This window comes from Vicia villosa, linkage group LG5 (assembly GCF_029867415.1).
Source record: "Vicia villosa cultivar HV-30 ecotype Madison, WI linkage group LG5, Vvil1.0, whole genome shotgun sequence".
Classification (NCBI taxonomy): domain Eukaryota; kingdom Viridiplantae; phylum Streptophyta; class Magnoliopsida; order Fabales; family Fabaceae; genus Vicia; species Vicia villosa.
In genome coordinates this window covers 1,831,189-1,847,361 of record NC_081184.1, presented here as the reverse complement: position 1 = coordinate 1,847,361, position 16,173 = coordinate 1,831,189, and the positions used below count along the sequence as shown (strand labels likewise).

General features: G+C 32.9%; 2 protein-coding genes across 3 annotated transcripts; one reads left to right on the top strand and one right to left on the bottom strand.

Annotated features, from left to right (window-relative positions):
- Positions 1–6,357: 6,357 nt before the first annotated feature.
- LOC131601115 (probable WRKY transcription factor 40) lies at positions 6,358–8,653 on the top strand. 2 transcript variants are annotated; one of them, XM_058872858.1, is made up of 5 exons: positions 6,358–6,577; positions 6,671–6,730; positions 7,231–7,578; positions 7,846–7,962; positions 8,127–8,653. In XM_058872858.1, the coding sequence occupies exons 1-5, from the start codon at positions 6,503–6,505 to the stop codon at positions 8,472–8,474; spliced, it is 948 nt and encodes a 315-aa protein (XP_058728841.1). In that variant the 5' UTR covers positions 6,358–6,502; the 3' UTR covers positions 8,475–8,653. The 2 variants fall into 2 exon arrangements, with proteins under 2 accessions (XP_058728841.1, XP_058728840.1); XM_058872857.1 differs by having other exon boundaries at positions 6,361–6,577; positions 6,668–6,730.
- A 146-nt stretch (positions 8,654–8,799) lies between these two features.
- Positions 8,800–14,764, bottom strand: LOC131601114 (uncharacterized). Its single transcript, XM_058872856.1, has 5 exons — positions 13,827–14,764; positions 10,280–10,337; positions 10,099–10,182; positions 9,820–9,961; positions 8,800–9,549 (listed from the first exon to the last, which is right to left on the bottom strand). Exons 1-5 carry the CDS (start codon positions 14,284–14,286, stop codon positions 9,175–9,177), a joined length of 1,119 nt encoding a protein of 372 aa, XP_058728839.1. The 5' UTR covers positions 14,287–14,764; the 3' UTR covers positions 8,800–9,174.
- Between the last annotated feature and the right edge of the window lie 1,409 nt (positions 14,765–16,173).

The window sequence follows — 16,173 nt, the reverse complement described above, 5'->3', positions numbered from 1 at the left end:
CATTGTGAGAGTGTTTCTTTATTTCTTTTGGACGGAGATTCTTCCTAACAATAATTGGGTGACGTTGCTCCCTTTTCCAGACGAATGTCTGTTAAAGCCCTTCACAATCCCTTATGACAAAATTTGGCATTTAGTGTGGGCATAATGAGAAGATTTGTAGGGAAGCTAAAGGTATCACACTTGGTAGCTGTCACGGGGATCTGAGATACGCCAAAGGTTTGATATTGCAAAAGTGAATATCAAGTGGCCAATTAGCTAACCAAAGGGGCAACAATTGAAGTGTTTAAGAGGTTAAAGAAGCACATGAGTATGGACGACTTGAATTAAGGTGTGTGTTATGAAAAGTAATAATTCAAGTTAGTGTAATCGGTTACACATTGGAATATGTAATCGATTACCTCCCTTCCAATAGCAGTTAGAAGCAAACAGAAGCATCATATAATCGATTACATGTTGGTGTAGTCGATTACTACTCCTCCAGTTTTCAGATAAAAGAATTATATAATCGACTATGTAATCAATTACATGTCTGAAAAATTTTGTTTTTTTGTTAGTTGGTTAGCATAATATTTAATATTATAATATAAATATTCATGTTAAATCATTAATAAATAAAAATCATATTTTCACCATATTTTCCCTGATTCTCTCACACTCTCCATATTAACTTGTTCATAATTTTCATCTTGTGATTGAATAAATATCGTTCATTAAAGATGAATAATAGAGATGTGGCCAATTTATGTCAATACAATCAAATGTCCTTACATATTCGTGTGGAGGTGTTAGTTGTGACGACAAGGGTTGTTGGGTAGGGGTTTCACTAAATAAATTGGCCTCTGTAGTATTGAAGTGGCGGAATTGTGGGCAATGTTATAAGGTATCAAGCTAGCTATTGGTAAGGGTTTCAATCGCATTGAGCTTCAATCAGACAACAAAAACATCGGTGCGAAGCTTAATGGTTTAAGTAGTCAAAGTGGAACAGCCAATGGTCTGCTGAGAAACATAAAGGTTCTTATCACAGATGATGTTAGAGTGAGTTTCACTCATATTTTTTGTGAGGCTAATAGATGTGCTGACGTTATGGCCAAGTTAAGTTCCATTCACGACTCTGGACCTCATGTCTTTCAAGATTATTCAGATAGTCTTCTTTCCTTATTATCTAATGACTTGTTGGGAGAAGCTAGCTCTCGTGTATCTGTTTTGTAGTATTTTTTTTTTGGCTTAGACACTTTTTGTACTAAAAAAAAAGTAACTAGACAAAATCTAATATTTTCCAATGAAAGCAAAATAGTTGTAATACTTTTGCAAAAAGTGTGTGTTACGCGTAGGATATATTATGTAATCTTTTTTTATATCAAAGTATATATATGCAACGTTTAAAATAGTAAACGTGAAAACAACTAAATAGGTGACCCACATGTAGGACACCCCACCCACTAGCCATTTCTTCATTTCATTTATTTTAATAACTAAATTTATTTATTTCATTTATAAGACTAATTTAAAGAAAAATAATTGAAAAAAAAGACGGCAAATGGTGTCGGTTTGGTCAATATACAACTTCTAATATTGACCTAAAAAGAAGAAGAAAAATCATACGAACATTTATTATTATACAATTAAAATAGAGCATTGTATGGGCTGAAGCAAGCACCAAGAGCTTGGAACAAAAGAATGGATGGGTTTCTAGAGGAAATAGAATTTTATAAATGTGTATTTGAACATGGTGTCTATGTGATGAAGGAAACATGTAAATAAGTGACCATCATATATCTTTATGTTGATGATTTATATATTACAGGCAACAATGCAAGTTACATTACCGAGTTCAAGGATGATTTAATTAAGGAGTTTGAAATGAGAGACCTTGGTCTCATGACATATTTCTTTGGCGTTGTGTTTCACAAGTCGAAAAAGGACTGCTCATGCATCAAAGGAGGTATGCTCTTGAGATATTGAAGAATTTTAAAATGGAGCATTGTAATGTGACAATTACCACTGCAAAGCCAAGATTACATTTGTCAAAGAATGAAGATGAGGGAGATATTAATCCAACACATTATAGGAGGTTGATTCGATCTTTGCAGTACTTGTGCAATACAAGACAAAACTTGGCATTTAGTGTGGGCATAGTGAAAAGATTTATGGGGAATTTAAAAGTATCATACTTGGTAGCTGTCACGAGGATCTGCGATACGTCAAAGGTTCGATTAGCTGCGAAATTCTATTTTCCCCAACGGATAAAGGTAAAAACTGCAAGTTACTCGATTATACTGACTCAAACTAGTATGGAGATAAAGATGATAGAAAATCCATAATAGGATACATCTTTATGTACTAAGAAACACCAATCTCGGTGTTTTAAGAATGATCTAGTTGTGACGTTCTCTTCTTGCGAGGCCCAGTACATTGCAGCATCTATGTGTGCGTGTCAAGTTGTACGGTTGATGAATTTAATGAAGGAATTGTGCAACAAAGAGAATGAGTTGTGACTTTGATGATAGGCAACGTTTTTGCTCTAAATCTTGCTAAGAATCCCATTGCACATGAGAAGCAAGGATATAGAAATGAGATTTCACTTCTTGAGAGAACTTGTGAGTGAAGGAAAATTGAAGTTGAGGTATTGCAAAAGTGAATATCAAGTGGCTAATTTTCTAACCAAAGGAGCAACAACTGAAGTGTTCAAGAGGTAGAAGAAGCACATGAGTATGGACGAATTGAATTAAGGTGGTGTGTTATCAAAAGTAGTAATTCAAGTCATTGTAATCGGATACACATTGGAATATGTAATAGATTACCGCCCTTCTAGTAGCAGTTAGAAGCAAACAGAAGCATCCTGTAATCGATTGTGTAATCGATATATGTTGGTGTAATTGATTACTACGCCCTCTAGTTTCGAGACAAAAGCATTATATAATTGATTCTGTAATCGATTACATGTCTAAAAAGTGTTTTTTGGCTATTTGGTTAGCACATTATTTTGTATTATGATATAAATATTCATGTTAGATCATTAATAAATAAAAATTATATTTTTAACATATTTTTCACTAATTCTCTCACTCTCTCCATATTCACTTGTTCATCATTTTCATCTTGTGATTAAACTTTTTTCAAACGAAAAAATCATTCACTAAAGATGAATAATAGAGATACGGTCAATTTATATCAATACAATCAAATGTCCTTACATATTCAAGCTAAACTAAAGTAATTAGACAAAATCTAATGTTTTCTAATTGAAGCAAAATACTAATACATACTCATGTTGGATCATTAATAAATAAGAACCATATTTTCACCATATTTCTCTTTTAATTCTCTCACTCTCCACATTCACTTGTTCATTATTTTGTATGCGATTGAATTTCCCTCCAACAAAAATATCATTCATTAAAGATGAATAATAGAGATGTGGCCAATTTATGTCAATACAATCAAATGTCCTTACATATTCCAACTAAACTAAAGTAACTAGACAAAATCTAATATTTTCTAATTCAAGCAAAATAATAGTAATACTTTTGCAAAAAGTGTGTGTTACGCGTAGGATATATTATGTACTCTCTTTTTATATCAAAGTATATATACATGCAACGTTGAAAACGTTTAAAATTAAAATAGTAAACGTGAAAACAAATAAATAGGTGACCCGCATGTAGGACACCCCACCCACTAGCCATTTCTTCATTCATTTATTTTAATAACTAAATTTATTTATTTTATTTATAAGACTAATTTAAAGAAAAATAATTGAAAAAAAAAAGACGGCAAATGGTGTCGGTTTGGTCAATATACAACTTCTAATATTGACCTAAAAAGAAAGAAAAAAAATCATATGAATTTTTTATTAGTATACAATTAAAATAGAGACTTTTTCTATATTTGTAACTTATATTAAAAATATTTATTATTATTTTTAAACAATTATTCTTATGAGAAAAATTCTTACACTGACCGTGTAAAATAATTTTATAGTGTCAATCAATCACAATCTTGTATTAGAATAAATTATACTTTAACTTAAAAATTCTTTTAATGACAAGACATTTTTTTTTTATTGAATGACTGTATAAAATAATTTTACACTGTCGGTGCATATAAATTAACCTATGTTAAAACACTGTTTAACGAAATTTGAAAGTAAAGAATAATTTTTTACCTACATAGATGTGGAAATTTCCCAATCTTGTCTGGTGACGAGTGGGTCCAAATGAAGTCAAAAAGTTACTATTATTTTTGTTTTTTATGTACATTTTTAGCAATAATTTAATTTATTGGTTTAAAGGTGTGATTTGACTTTGAATTTTGGTTTTCATCACCGTCGTCGTCATGGTCCTGTTATATAATTATTATTTATAAACAAATAGTACTGTCACGTTCTTCTTATCTAGTTATCTAGTTATAGTTATACTCCTTCTATGATAAAAATATATACAACAACATAAATTAAAATAAAAACAAAACCAATTACTTTTTCTATTTTAGGTCCATTTTTTATTTTATTTTATATTTTCTCTCAAAATTATATTTACTTTTTTTATATCTCTTAATAATATTATTTTTTCTCTAACATTCTTATTTATAGTTTCCTTATCACTATTTTATTTTTTCTATTTTTATTTAATTTATTTTATAATTTCTATTTTTTAGTAATTCATATATTTTTAAAATTCTAGACTTTTTGATATTTTTTTATATTTATATTATTTTATTTTTTGTTTTATTTTATTTACTCCTTTTTATTAAATTTTTCATCATTATTATAAATATTCATTTTTTACATTCTTTTCTATTTTACCAATAAAAAACATTTCTTTGCCTTTTCCCGTACCACTCATTGTGATCGAGGTCGGACAAATTGGATATTCGTGTCATTCTATCTATTTATATTAGACTTGTTTGGCTCGGAAAAATCGTCTTACTTATTGATTTGTGAACTAATCTGTGTTGGCGGTTAATTCATTTGTCGTCTTTAGAAGTGAAGACTCACACTAAACTTTCTTTTTACTATGTAATTTCATGTTTATATGTTGGTTTGCTGGATAATGTATGTCGTGTTTTAGTTTATTTTAAATCAATTTTATTGTATTTAAATTAGGAAAAAATTTGGATACAATTTCTTATGTGTGGTTCATATTATTTTTTAATGAAAATATGACAAGTGTACTTAAATGATTTTTATGGAGTAAAAATGAAAGAAATTTATATATGTGTAGGAAAAAATTATATACTTATCATATTTTTATTGAAAAATAATATAAACCCCAACTAAAAAATTGTATCTAAGTTTTCTTCTTTAAACTATACATATGTTCTTTTGAGTTGATTTCATGTTTTGATTGAATTTGATTTATATTCTCCCGTATTTTACATTTTCTTTATTTTCATTTTATATATATATATATATATATATATATATATATATATATATATATATATATATATATATATATATATATATATATATTTGACTTATAAAAATATATTCGTATATTTCTTTACTTTATAAAATTTTATTTCACTTTTACTTTTTTATCTTCATTTATTTTTATATAATTCTTTCTTATCTATTTATTTATTAATTTTTAACATTTCAACTTTTCATTTTTATCTTTTTTACATTTTTTTAATATATTTCAATAATATTTCATATTATTTTTATATTAAAATAGACAAATAAAGAAATTAAAAAGTTAAAAGAAAAAAATTAAATTAAAACAATCTGATGTTAATCAATAAAAAACTCACAAATGTGATGTAAGAATTCAAAATTTTGATGATAGCGTTTAACCTAACTTATAACTTATATTATTGTTCTTCAAACAAAATCTAACCAACTTCTTTAGGTTAACTCACAATTGGTGAAAAACGAGTGCGATCCGTCGAACATGTCTATTTTGTTTATATTTTTTACGACGGATTAAAACTTTAAACTACACAAACTAATATGTCCACCTCATTCTACCTCCATTTTTGCCGCCTTTTACAAACGCGTAAATGTTATATAATTTTTTTTATTTTTAGATTTAAAATATAAACTGATTGTGGAGCTGCTCCATCCTATTTTTTTTTTTTCAAAACGGACAAAGATTTGAAGCATGCACTCTCAACTAACTATAACTTTTTGCCACCCCTACACAATTACAAATAAGTGAATGTAACAAATAAATAAAAAAGTAATAAAAGATATTAGTATTGAATTCATCCAAAGACACACACCCCTTTGTTAGAAGACCAACTTTCTTTGTTTAATTCGTGTATGACAGCTCTTGAATTAATAAATAAGCAAGTGGTATAACTTATTTCCCACATGCATATCTCTTTCCACTCACTTTCCTTCCTCAACTTGAGTTTCTCAACTCCTACCTATCCACTATATCTATTTATATTTTCATTCATATATAAATATACAATACCTTAAGCCACACTTCTCTTATCTCTAAACATTCATCTTCCATTTCTATTTTGGATTTCAATTCAAGCAACATAACATAACATGGATTGTTCATCATACATCAACACTTCCTTAGATCTCAACATTACTCCTTATAGAGTTCAAGAAAAAGTTCCTGTAAGTATAAATATTTCAATTCTTCTATCTATATATCAATCATAACTAAATGCTTTTTTGGCTTACAATATTTTCATTCTTCATTTTTAGAAGAAGGAAGTAGAAAACAACTTTTTCTCCTTGGGGATGACCAACTTTTCTGTCAAAGATGAGGTTAGTTTGGTTTTTTACTTAACCAATCCTTGAATTAGACCATGTTTGGATAGGTTAATTAAGTGTTTATAGCATAAGTACTTATGTATAACTATTTTAAAGTGTTTATAGTTTAAGTACTTATTTTAAAGAGGTTAGGTTAGTTTAGTTTAGTTTAGACAATTGTTGAATTAGACATTATTTAGATTAAGAGTTTAGTTAAGTGCTTATAGCATAAGCACTTATATGGTATATAGCTATTTCTATTGCAAAAGATTAAATAAAGTTAAACTGTTTTCATAAGCTCTCTTAGAGAGTTTATGGACATGTTATAGATTGTTTTCATAAGCTCTTTCGATCGGTTTCACAAGTGATTATGCTAATAAGTAATTTCAAATAAGCCAGTCCAAACATGTCATTCATCGATTGATCTTAAATTGTACATAGTTATTTGATACCATTTGTTTGAATGATAAGTGTTGAAAATGATTCTAACAAGTGCTTTTGATTTCGAATTTCAGACCATTGATGAATTGGAAGAGGAACTGAAAAGGGTGACAGCAGAAAACAAGAAATTGGTGGAAATGCTGTCGGTTGTTTGCGAAAACTACAACGCTTTGAGAAGCCATTTGATGGAATATATGAGTAGAAATCCTGAGAAGGAACTTAGCACAATATCGAAGAAAAGAAAATCCGAAAGCAGCAACAATAATAATAATACTAACAGTAATTTGATTGGAGTTAACAATGGAAACTCTGAAAGTAGTTCTACCGATGAAGAATCGTGTAAGAAACCAAGGGAGGAAGAAGTTATTAAAGCCAAAATTTCAAGAGCTTATGTTAGGACTGATGCATCCGATACTGGACTCGTAAGTCTTCAATTTAGATTCTTCGGTAATTCGTGCAATATAGCTTAACTCAAAAGCAATGTTTTAAAAATCAAACTGATTCATAAACTGTTCAAATTGGAATGAAACTGCGGTCAAACTGCTCTGATAACCAAACCGAAAACAGTGCTGGTTTATGACTTAACTGATTGAACTGCACGGTTTGGTTCAGCTTTTAAAGCATTGATCAGAACTACGAAATTGTGTATAATTGTTGGATTTTGACATGTTTTTTTTCTTTGTTTTCAGATTATGAAGGATGGATACCATTGGAGAAAATATGGACAAAAAGTGACTAGAGATAACCCTTGTCCAAGAGCTTATTTCAAATGCTCTTTTGCTCCAAGCTGTCCTGTCAAAAAGAAGGTAAAACTAAGCTCTAACTTAGATTTAAGTGTTTTTGCTTTTACATCGTATCAGAATTGATACTGATACGATGTTGACTAGAAATGATAAATAGTATCGGCGCTGCTCCAAGTCTGTTTGCTTTTGCTTTTACGTCGCTCATGTTCGGTTATTTATCTATTCAGGTGCAAAGAAGTGTGGATGATCAATCTATGCTCGTTGCTACTTATGAAGGAGAGCACAATCATCCTCAACCAGCTCCAATGGAATCAACGTCCGGTTCCACCCGTAGCGTGAGCCTTAGTTCGGTACCTAGCTCAGCGTCTCCAAGCTCAACGGCGCCAAAAGTTGTTACACTTGGCTTAACAAATTCCAAGAGTAGTAAAGATTTCAAGAATAATGAACCAAGGAAAGATTCACCAAAGGCAGCAAAGAATTTGGTGGAACAAATGGCTACTTCTTTGACAACTGATCCAAATTTTAGAGCAGCACTTGTTGCAGCCATATCAGGAAGATTGATGCACAATAATTAAGTAAAATTTGATCATTTTTTTAGAGCAATAGGATCTATGTAAATACAACATAGAAGATTGAGATATATTTTATCACATTTGATCCTTCTTTGGGCCAAAATATCTAGGATACCACAAATCAGATTCCAAATTGTTCTTACAGAAATTCTATGAATGGAAAGGAAATCCTCATTTCTCTATCTCAAATTGTTAGTAGCTTGATATTTCCAATTTTAGAAATTATACTAGACAATATCAATTGTGTATTATTAATCAAAGTGAATATTAAGAATAATTTTGCATTAAATGGCTAGAAGCTAGAATTTAGCACAGTAATATTATAACATTGGTTTCATGAAAATGTTAAGTAATTCTTCATGTTGTTTTGATACACAATAACATGAAGAAATACCAAAAGCTAATTTGCATTTCAAATACAATTCTAGATGTTTCATTCATTCATATCTGTATGGAATTTGTACACAACACAATCTACTCAATTTCCCTAACAACTACCAGATTAACAACATAGCCATTTTGCTACTAAATGGAAGGACTCTAAGTGCCTGCGGTCGAAATTTCCTTCGCTCACTGAAGTCAATAGATCTAAACCGTTGGATAGAGATCAGGCGGTCGACATCATGACTCTACCGACAATCTTGAGCAATGACTGACTGAGATCACTGACTATAGTCAACATTGACTGCAGAGAATCCACTTCCTAAGAGGAGAAACTCAACTTGTTCACAGCTAGCATCAGACCGACATTGGTGGGATCCTCGTTTGCTTTCTCTTTGACCTTAGAGTTGAGGGAGCTGCTTTCTTTGTCTTCGGCCTCTGCTTTGGAGAAGATACATTCCTTGAATCTGAAGCAACTGATAAGGTGGTCATTTGTTAGACCAGCCACTTGCATGAAAGTGTAGATGACGGTCGGTCCCACGCTCCTAAACCCTCTCTTTACGAGGTCTTTACTTACGAATTCTGCTTTCGGAGATTTGGCAGGTACTTGGCGAGGGTAACGGAATTGATTGACTATAGACTTATTGTTCACAAAGTTCCAAATGTAGTTGTCAAAGGACCCAAACTCTTCTATTACCTGCATTGGAAAGAGAAAAAATGTAGATAAAGACGATAAAAAGCCTTGATGTTAACGTATTTTCAATCTAGTCTTCATTCCATCACACATCTCTGTGGATCAGGAAGCAGATTCATTTCATTCTTACAATTTTCCATGGTCGGTAGCCGAAAAGTTTGAAAATTAACATTCTAGTCTCATTCACTTCAGCAAGAGAAAGAGAAAGATTGCGACTTTTACGCATGCTATGCTATACATAAGATTAGACAATTATGATGTCGGAGCTTTTACCTTACACATCTGACGTGCATTTTCAATTATGGATCGTAGCCTGAGCTCTGACAGCAGTGAGCTGGCAGGACTTCCCGGTGCAACTGTCTTTTTCTCATTCATTTTTGAAACCGCACATGGATCAAAATCCAAAAATACTTCCCTGCCATTGATGCATCACAGCCATTAATTCAAAGCTACATTTTTGGTGCACATTAAAGGAAATAAATGAGAAACATTTTTAGATTTGTGAGAGCAGAATGACGAGATATAGTTATTTATCACGGAAAATATCAGTACCGAAATAACTGCCTTTTTCCAAGAATGGTAGGCCACGAGAGTTCCGCCAAGGCTCCAGAGAAGCTGAGCAACTCAAACAGTTTCCTGCACAAAAACCAAATTCCCACATTTAGACACAATTGCAACCTGGAAGCTGAGCGAAAATAGAAGATTGTGCCAATACTACAACAAGCCCACATACTTGTCATCATGAACCGGAACTCCCCACTCTTCGTCGTGAAAAGCAATATAACATGGTTCTGAAACATGAGAATAAATTAGGAAAAAAAATGAACAAGAAATTTGCAATTATAATGTAACAATTTTTTTTTTTTTACTATTAAAAAGCCACACTCAAGGATTTAATATCCCATTTATCCTCTACTCTAGGCTTACAGATATTGGAATTTCAATCATGAAAGTTAAGGTACGTGTGATTTGTGAAATTATGAAGCATGTGACTATAATGTCTAGCCATTTCAATAAAAAATGATGGTTGTTGTATATGTGAAGCCTGAGGCTGTTGAAGATTGAAAGAAAATTAATGATGCCAAGAGGAACTGTAACGACTTCACTAAACTTCTGTTTAACAGATTGACAAGATAAAATAGCAAATGATAAGTAACTAACAACTCTACTAAAACAAAATAAGTTAAAGTGGGAGCAATTAAGGCAAGGAGAACTTTAGCATGCTATGAACCACAAACATGAGATTGAAAATTTAAGCAACAAGACATGGAATGGAATACGCCAAATGCTAAATATTGTAATTCTAGGACATGGATCTGGCGTGCATCGCACACACATGTATACAGATGCAAGGAAAAATATTCCTAGGAATATGCATGCATATAAAAGGGAAGTTTGGTGCATGAGGCTCCCACAAAATGCAATTTGGGGAAGGTAGATGCACATAGCCTTACCCCTACAAGAGGAAAAGTTGTTTCCAAGATTTGAATTTGTAACCTCCAAGGCACAAGGCAGCTAACCGTTGTGCCAAGACTCTCCCTGGTCCCAACAAGTGGGATATGGTAACCCCAAGTCACAAGGCATCTTACCACTGTGCCAAGGCTCGCCCTCTTACTACCAAGTGGGATCTGATGGGGTATATGGGTGTTGCCGTATCCCCATAAAGGGAAAGACTATTTCTAGGATTTGAACCTATAAGCTTCAAGTCCCAAGAACACAACTTACTGCTGCTCCAAGATTCACCCTCTTTCATGCATACATATATATACAGTACACACACATAAGTTCCTGATTGACATTGTCATGTGAGTGCAGTATACAATTATCCTTTTCAAAATTTTATGTCTGTCTTGTATCCTGGGGTTTCTAAGCAGAATATAATCATTTCTAAATTGGAAAGTTATAGACATGTTGATGACATAATCATAACAGTAATCTACCACTAATTTCAAGTCAATCTAGTTTAGTTTTTATGTTTTAATTTAAGCTTTTAGACTATTTTGTAAAAGATTTGGACTATTGTAATTGTACTGAATACTAAGGAAATATTTCAAATTATAATAACCATACAACTCTACAGAGAATTGCTTGCAACAGAAACTACAGAAGTTATTATTACAAATTAAAGTAAGGTACAAAGAGGAGAACAGAAGATTTTATAAGCCATTTTGGTGCTACTCGCAAGGCAGGGAGAAGAATCAGTGAGGCTGGAAAGAACCCGCGAGGCCGGTAGTTGTCACACCAGGAGGCTATTCCAGCAGTGCCAACTACACGAGTCGGGAAATTACATGTTTAGAGGCCATTTTGGCACTGCCAAGCCCGCGAGGCGAGTCCCAGTCAAGACCGAAACGCGCGAGACACATGTCACACCCATGAAGGGGGTCCTCCGATTTTATCTCCACGCGTCTTCGCACCGGCGAAGCAGGTTTCTATGATGTCACGACGTGCGAGGCGTGTTACTGACTGTAAGACGTGTTTGACGCCAGATGCACACGTGGAGCTGACTTTTTGTTCATATTTAAAAGCAGTTTTCAAATCATTGCAAGGGCTCGAAATTTTATGGTTCCAACTGCAGCTGCAAGGTTTAAAGAGGCAAGGATTGATGTTTCTACACTATTGAAGCTCATATTTCTTCTTTGATTTATGAATAAGTTCTTAAACTCTTTGGCTATGATGATGTTAATTATGAGTAGCTAATTTTCTACTTATTAGGTTTTTAGATGAATTTATTTTAAGCTACTCGAACCATGTAATTGTTAAGTACTACTCTATGCAGTTGCAAATCTAGCATTATCCAACTAAATTTGTGTATATTGCTTTTTATATATTAATATTGTCAAATGTATGAATTGATCTCAAGTATTGAACAATTACTAATCCTAACCTTTGAAACTCGATCTAATTTTATTGCTCAACAAATAATAACTTTAGACATATTGTATTATCTGATTGTGATATTAGGAATTAACTCTTCAAAACCTTCTTTGGTCATGAACTCACCTAAGACATTAGGTGTTGTGATTGAAGGAGAGGGTTCTGAAACAAGACAATTGCCTTAACTAATTTGTTAATTAACTGTAATACTAGGCAAGCAATTGTAGTAACTAGACACAATTACCAAGTAGTGAAAAATAAAGGATTCGAAAATCCCGGACCATCTTTATTTCTGAATTTTAACGAAGTTATTTTAATCATCAATGCATGTCATGTGTTGGATATATGTTGTCAAAGGGAAATACAATTATCAGTCAATATAGATACCGGCACAACACCGTGATGGTGTGTTCTTGCTTTATAGCTTGTATGTCATCTATTAAACATTTAGGGGATATTCAGGGGTGCCATTAAGGGAGACTGTGTAAAACAATAAGACTAGTAAGCTAGACTAAGTAATAACTGCCAGCCGTTGACTTCACAAAATATGTAGAAAGCATGAATGTGGTACAGCTATGAGATATGAGATGACATGAACACGGAACAGGAACACAAATGTATCAAATGTTTTAAATACTTAAGCTTGCTTTACCAACTGTATGAACCTTTCAAGCTAGCCGTAAAAAAGGTTGAGCAATGAAGATCACTAGCCATAGTTAGGAAAATCACTACAACCCTTGTTAAGCCTTTCAGAATTCAGTAGCAACCCCACCAGACTATCTTAAGTTGCAACCTTTAACCCTAAATCACTACTATGGGCAGCCGTGTCATGCAAAAAGGCATCATACGATACAAATTATGGACGCACGCAGAACTATTCATCCAATACTAACCATAATTTAGTCTTAAAGATATGAGGTACTTTGTTGTATATTGATTCTGATTGTGTAAACATATTAGATGGGAAGCAAAATTTAGAGTAACACATGTTCCCTTCGTAACAAAAAAGACTTCCCCAAGTCTAAAGCCAAAAAGTGCAATATACGAAAACATAGAACAAATCTAAATCTTATATTTTTTAAGGCTTCCAACTTATGAAATCAAATCCAAGAATATATCTCACGAGCAAGCACATCATCCTCAGCTCAAACATGAAATGCAATCTACATACGATATGCTACGGCCAAGACTCCATTTGATTTTCATATCAGTGACTATTTAACTCACTAAACTGCTGAAAGACAAGATGGCTCACTAGACCTAAGTACATTACATATTGTTCTAAACAACCTTGCCAAATAACAGCCATGGTAACATCGTAATACTATAGCATAGCAGAATTTGAACGCACAGTTATTGTTACACGATACGTGATAATAAAAAGGATTATGACAAAATAAAGATACCTGAATTTGGTGTAACCCAAGCACACCTTTTCTTGCCCTCCAAGCCAACACTCGAATCCACCTCAACAGGACCAGCCACAGCATCAATGCTCACCTTCTCAACCTTCAAACCAACCTGCTTCTTCCTTCCTCGGCTCGCCACTTTCCCGCTCGACGACATACCACTACTATAAGTTGAAGAACCCGTCGACGAAGCATCCGACGAGCACGAAGCATTCATCGACACACTTTTCATCCCTACCAATCGATGACTCTCCCGCCGCTTCGAAACCACCGGAGTAACCAACGCACATTGCGAATTCATAACCGCCTCCTCGGAGGACTTCTTCTCCGTTTCCGACGCCGGTTTCTTCACTTTCTTGACAGTGCAAACCTTGTTCCCGGCAGGGACAAGTACAGGCCGGGAATCAGAATCTCCAACTGTCACATTCATGGATCGAACTCTCGGTGGACCCGACATTGCAAACCAAACCCTAGATTCTAGAATCTTGTTCTCAGACTGTTTTCAGAGATCAATGGCGGATACCCAATTCAAAATTTCAGATTTTGAGAGACGGAGTTGAAAGAAAAGATGATAAAGAAACTTTTTTTGTTCCGGAAATAGAAAGTTGAGTTGGTTTGAAAATTTGAAGTTGAGCGCAAAACCCTAGAAAGAAAAAGGGTTAGTTTCTTTTGGTGGAAGCATTTAGAGGTAAATTTGGAAGTAGTTGTTTTTTTTTGGTTAAATTGTTGTGTGTGTGTGTGTGATAAAGGTAGAAGAAGGTTTGAAATGGTTAGAGTTTGTGTGTGATTTTGGAGTGTGGAGTGATGAGAAAGTTGCAGAGAAAGTGAAAGGTAAAGATATTTTAATGGTAAGTTGGTGAAGAAAGCAAAGAATCAAAAGGAGATGATGAGTCAGCTAGAGAGAGAGAGAGAAGGGAAAGGAAAGTGTATGGTTGACGAATGAAGAAGAGAAACGTAGGAGAGAGACAATTGTCGACAAACAATCTATGACACTTTTGTCGGGGATGAATAGGTTAGGTTCCTTCCATTTTGGTGGGATTGTTTTTTGTGTTATATCCTCTATTTTAAAACTCTATTATTATAATTTTAGGTGCATAAAGACTAATAAATATTAACTATATGTTACATATTTTAGATATATAAATTTTTTACGAATAAAATTATAATAATGAAAAAATAAGATTTGATTGATTTTTAATAGCAAAGATGAGAAAGTAACTAAAGCAAGTTGGAGTCAAATGGATTATTCGAAATCTATGGTTGTAGAAGCTCAAACTAATCTCAATGCAGTACACTTGACTGTAAAAATGTTGTGGATTTAATGTTGGATTACGAGTTCCTTCATCACTTTCTATGGGCTTTTGAAAACACTCAAGTTCATCTTCATCAGTCATGGTCACATACTTCATCAGTCATGGTCACATACCAATCATGCAAAGAGAATACTTCTCTAAATCTTCGTTTTTTAATCTTGGAAGAACATCCTTTTTGGCCAAAACATTCAGCTTATTTTTACTAACATTCAGCTTTGATACCACTGTTGGATCATCAAGAGGAGCATTCACATTGGGTCAAGAGCAACACACAAGTGAAAGAGACACCACATATTCACTCTAAATAAGTTTTGGGTGAATATGTAGTATCTCTTTCACGTATGTGTTACTCTTGACCCAATATAGATGCTCGTCTTAATGATCCAACATAATAACTCCTTCTTTCTAATCTCTTCAACTCTACTCTCAATATGTGAATCACATAAATTTAAGATGTTTGAAGGGTTTCCCAAACCCCTTTGATAATCCCAAAGGCAACTAAGTTGTAAGAATAAAATTTTAGAAATTTCGACCATTGTATTTCGGTAAAATTTTTACACTTTATACAACTTGTACTAACAACAAGTGATAAATAATCATATTTACATATGTCAAAACTTTAACAGACTTAAAATACAATCCATTAACAAATTGATCTGTGAAGTGACCTAACACAACCTAAGACCTTCCTGACCTCCAACCAATCACCGAACTCCATCGTCAGACCTCCGTGTGGCTCTCCGTCGCTACCTGCCATCACTGCAGTTTTCGGTCATCGTCTTCACCACACCACTCTTCAAACAATTAGCCGATTAAAAACATGTTTTTTTTCACTTGAAGTTTAAAGACATATTAAAAGATTTTATTTAATCGTAACAATTTTTAAATTGATTTTTGTTTTTACTACGCGACAAGTTAATGATAACTATTACTCTTTTGCAGCTTGCAGTAACTTTTACTATCTTCCATATTATTTCTTGAACCTTTGAATAATAAAATTGGTTAATTTGATTGAACTCAAAAATAAAAAT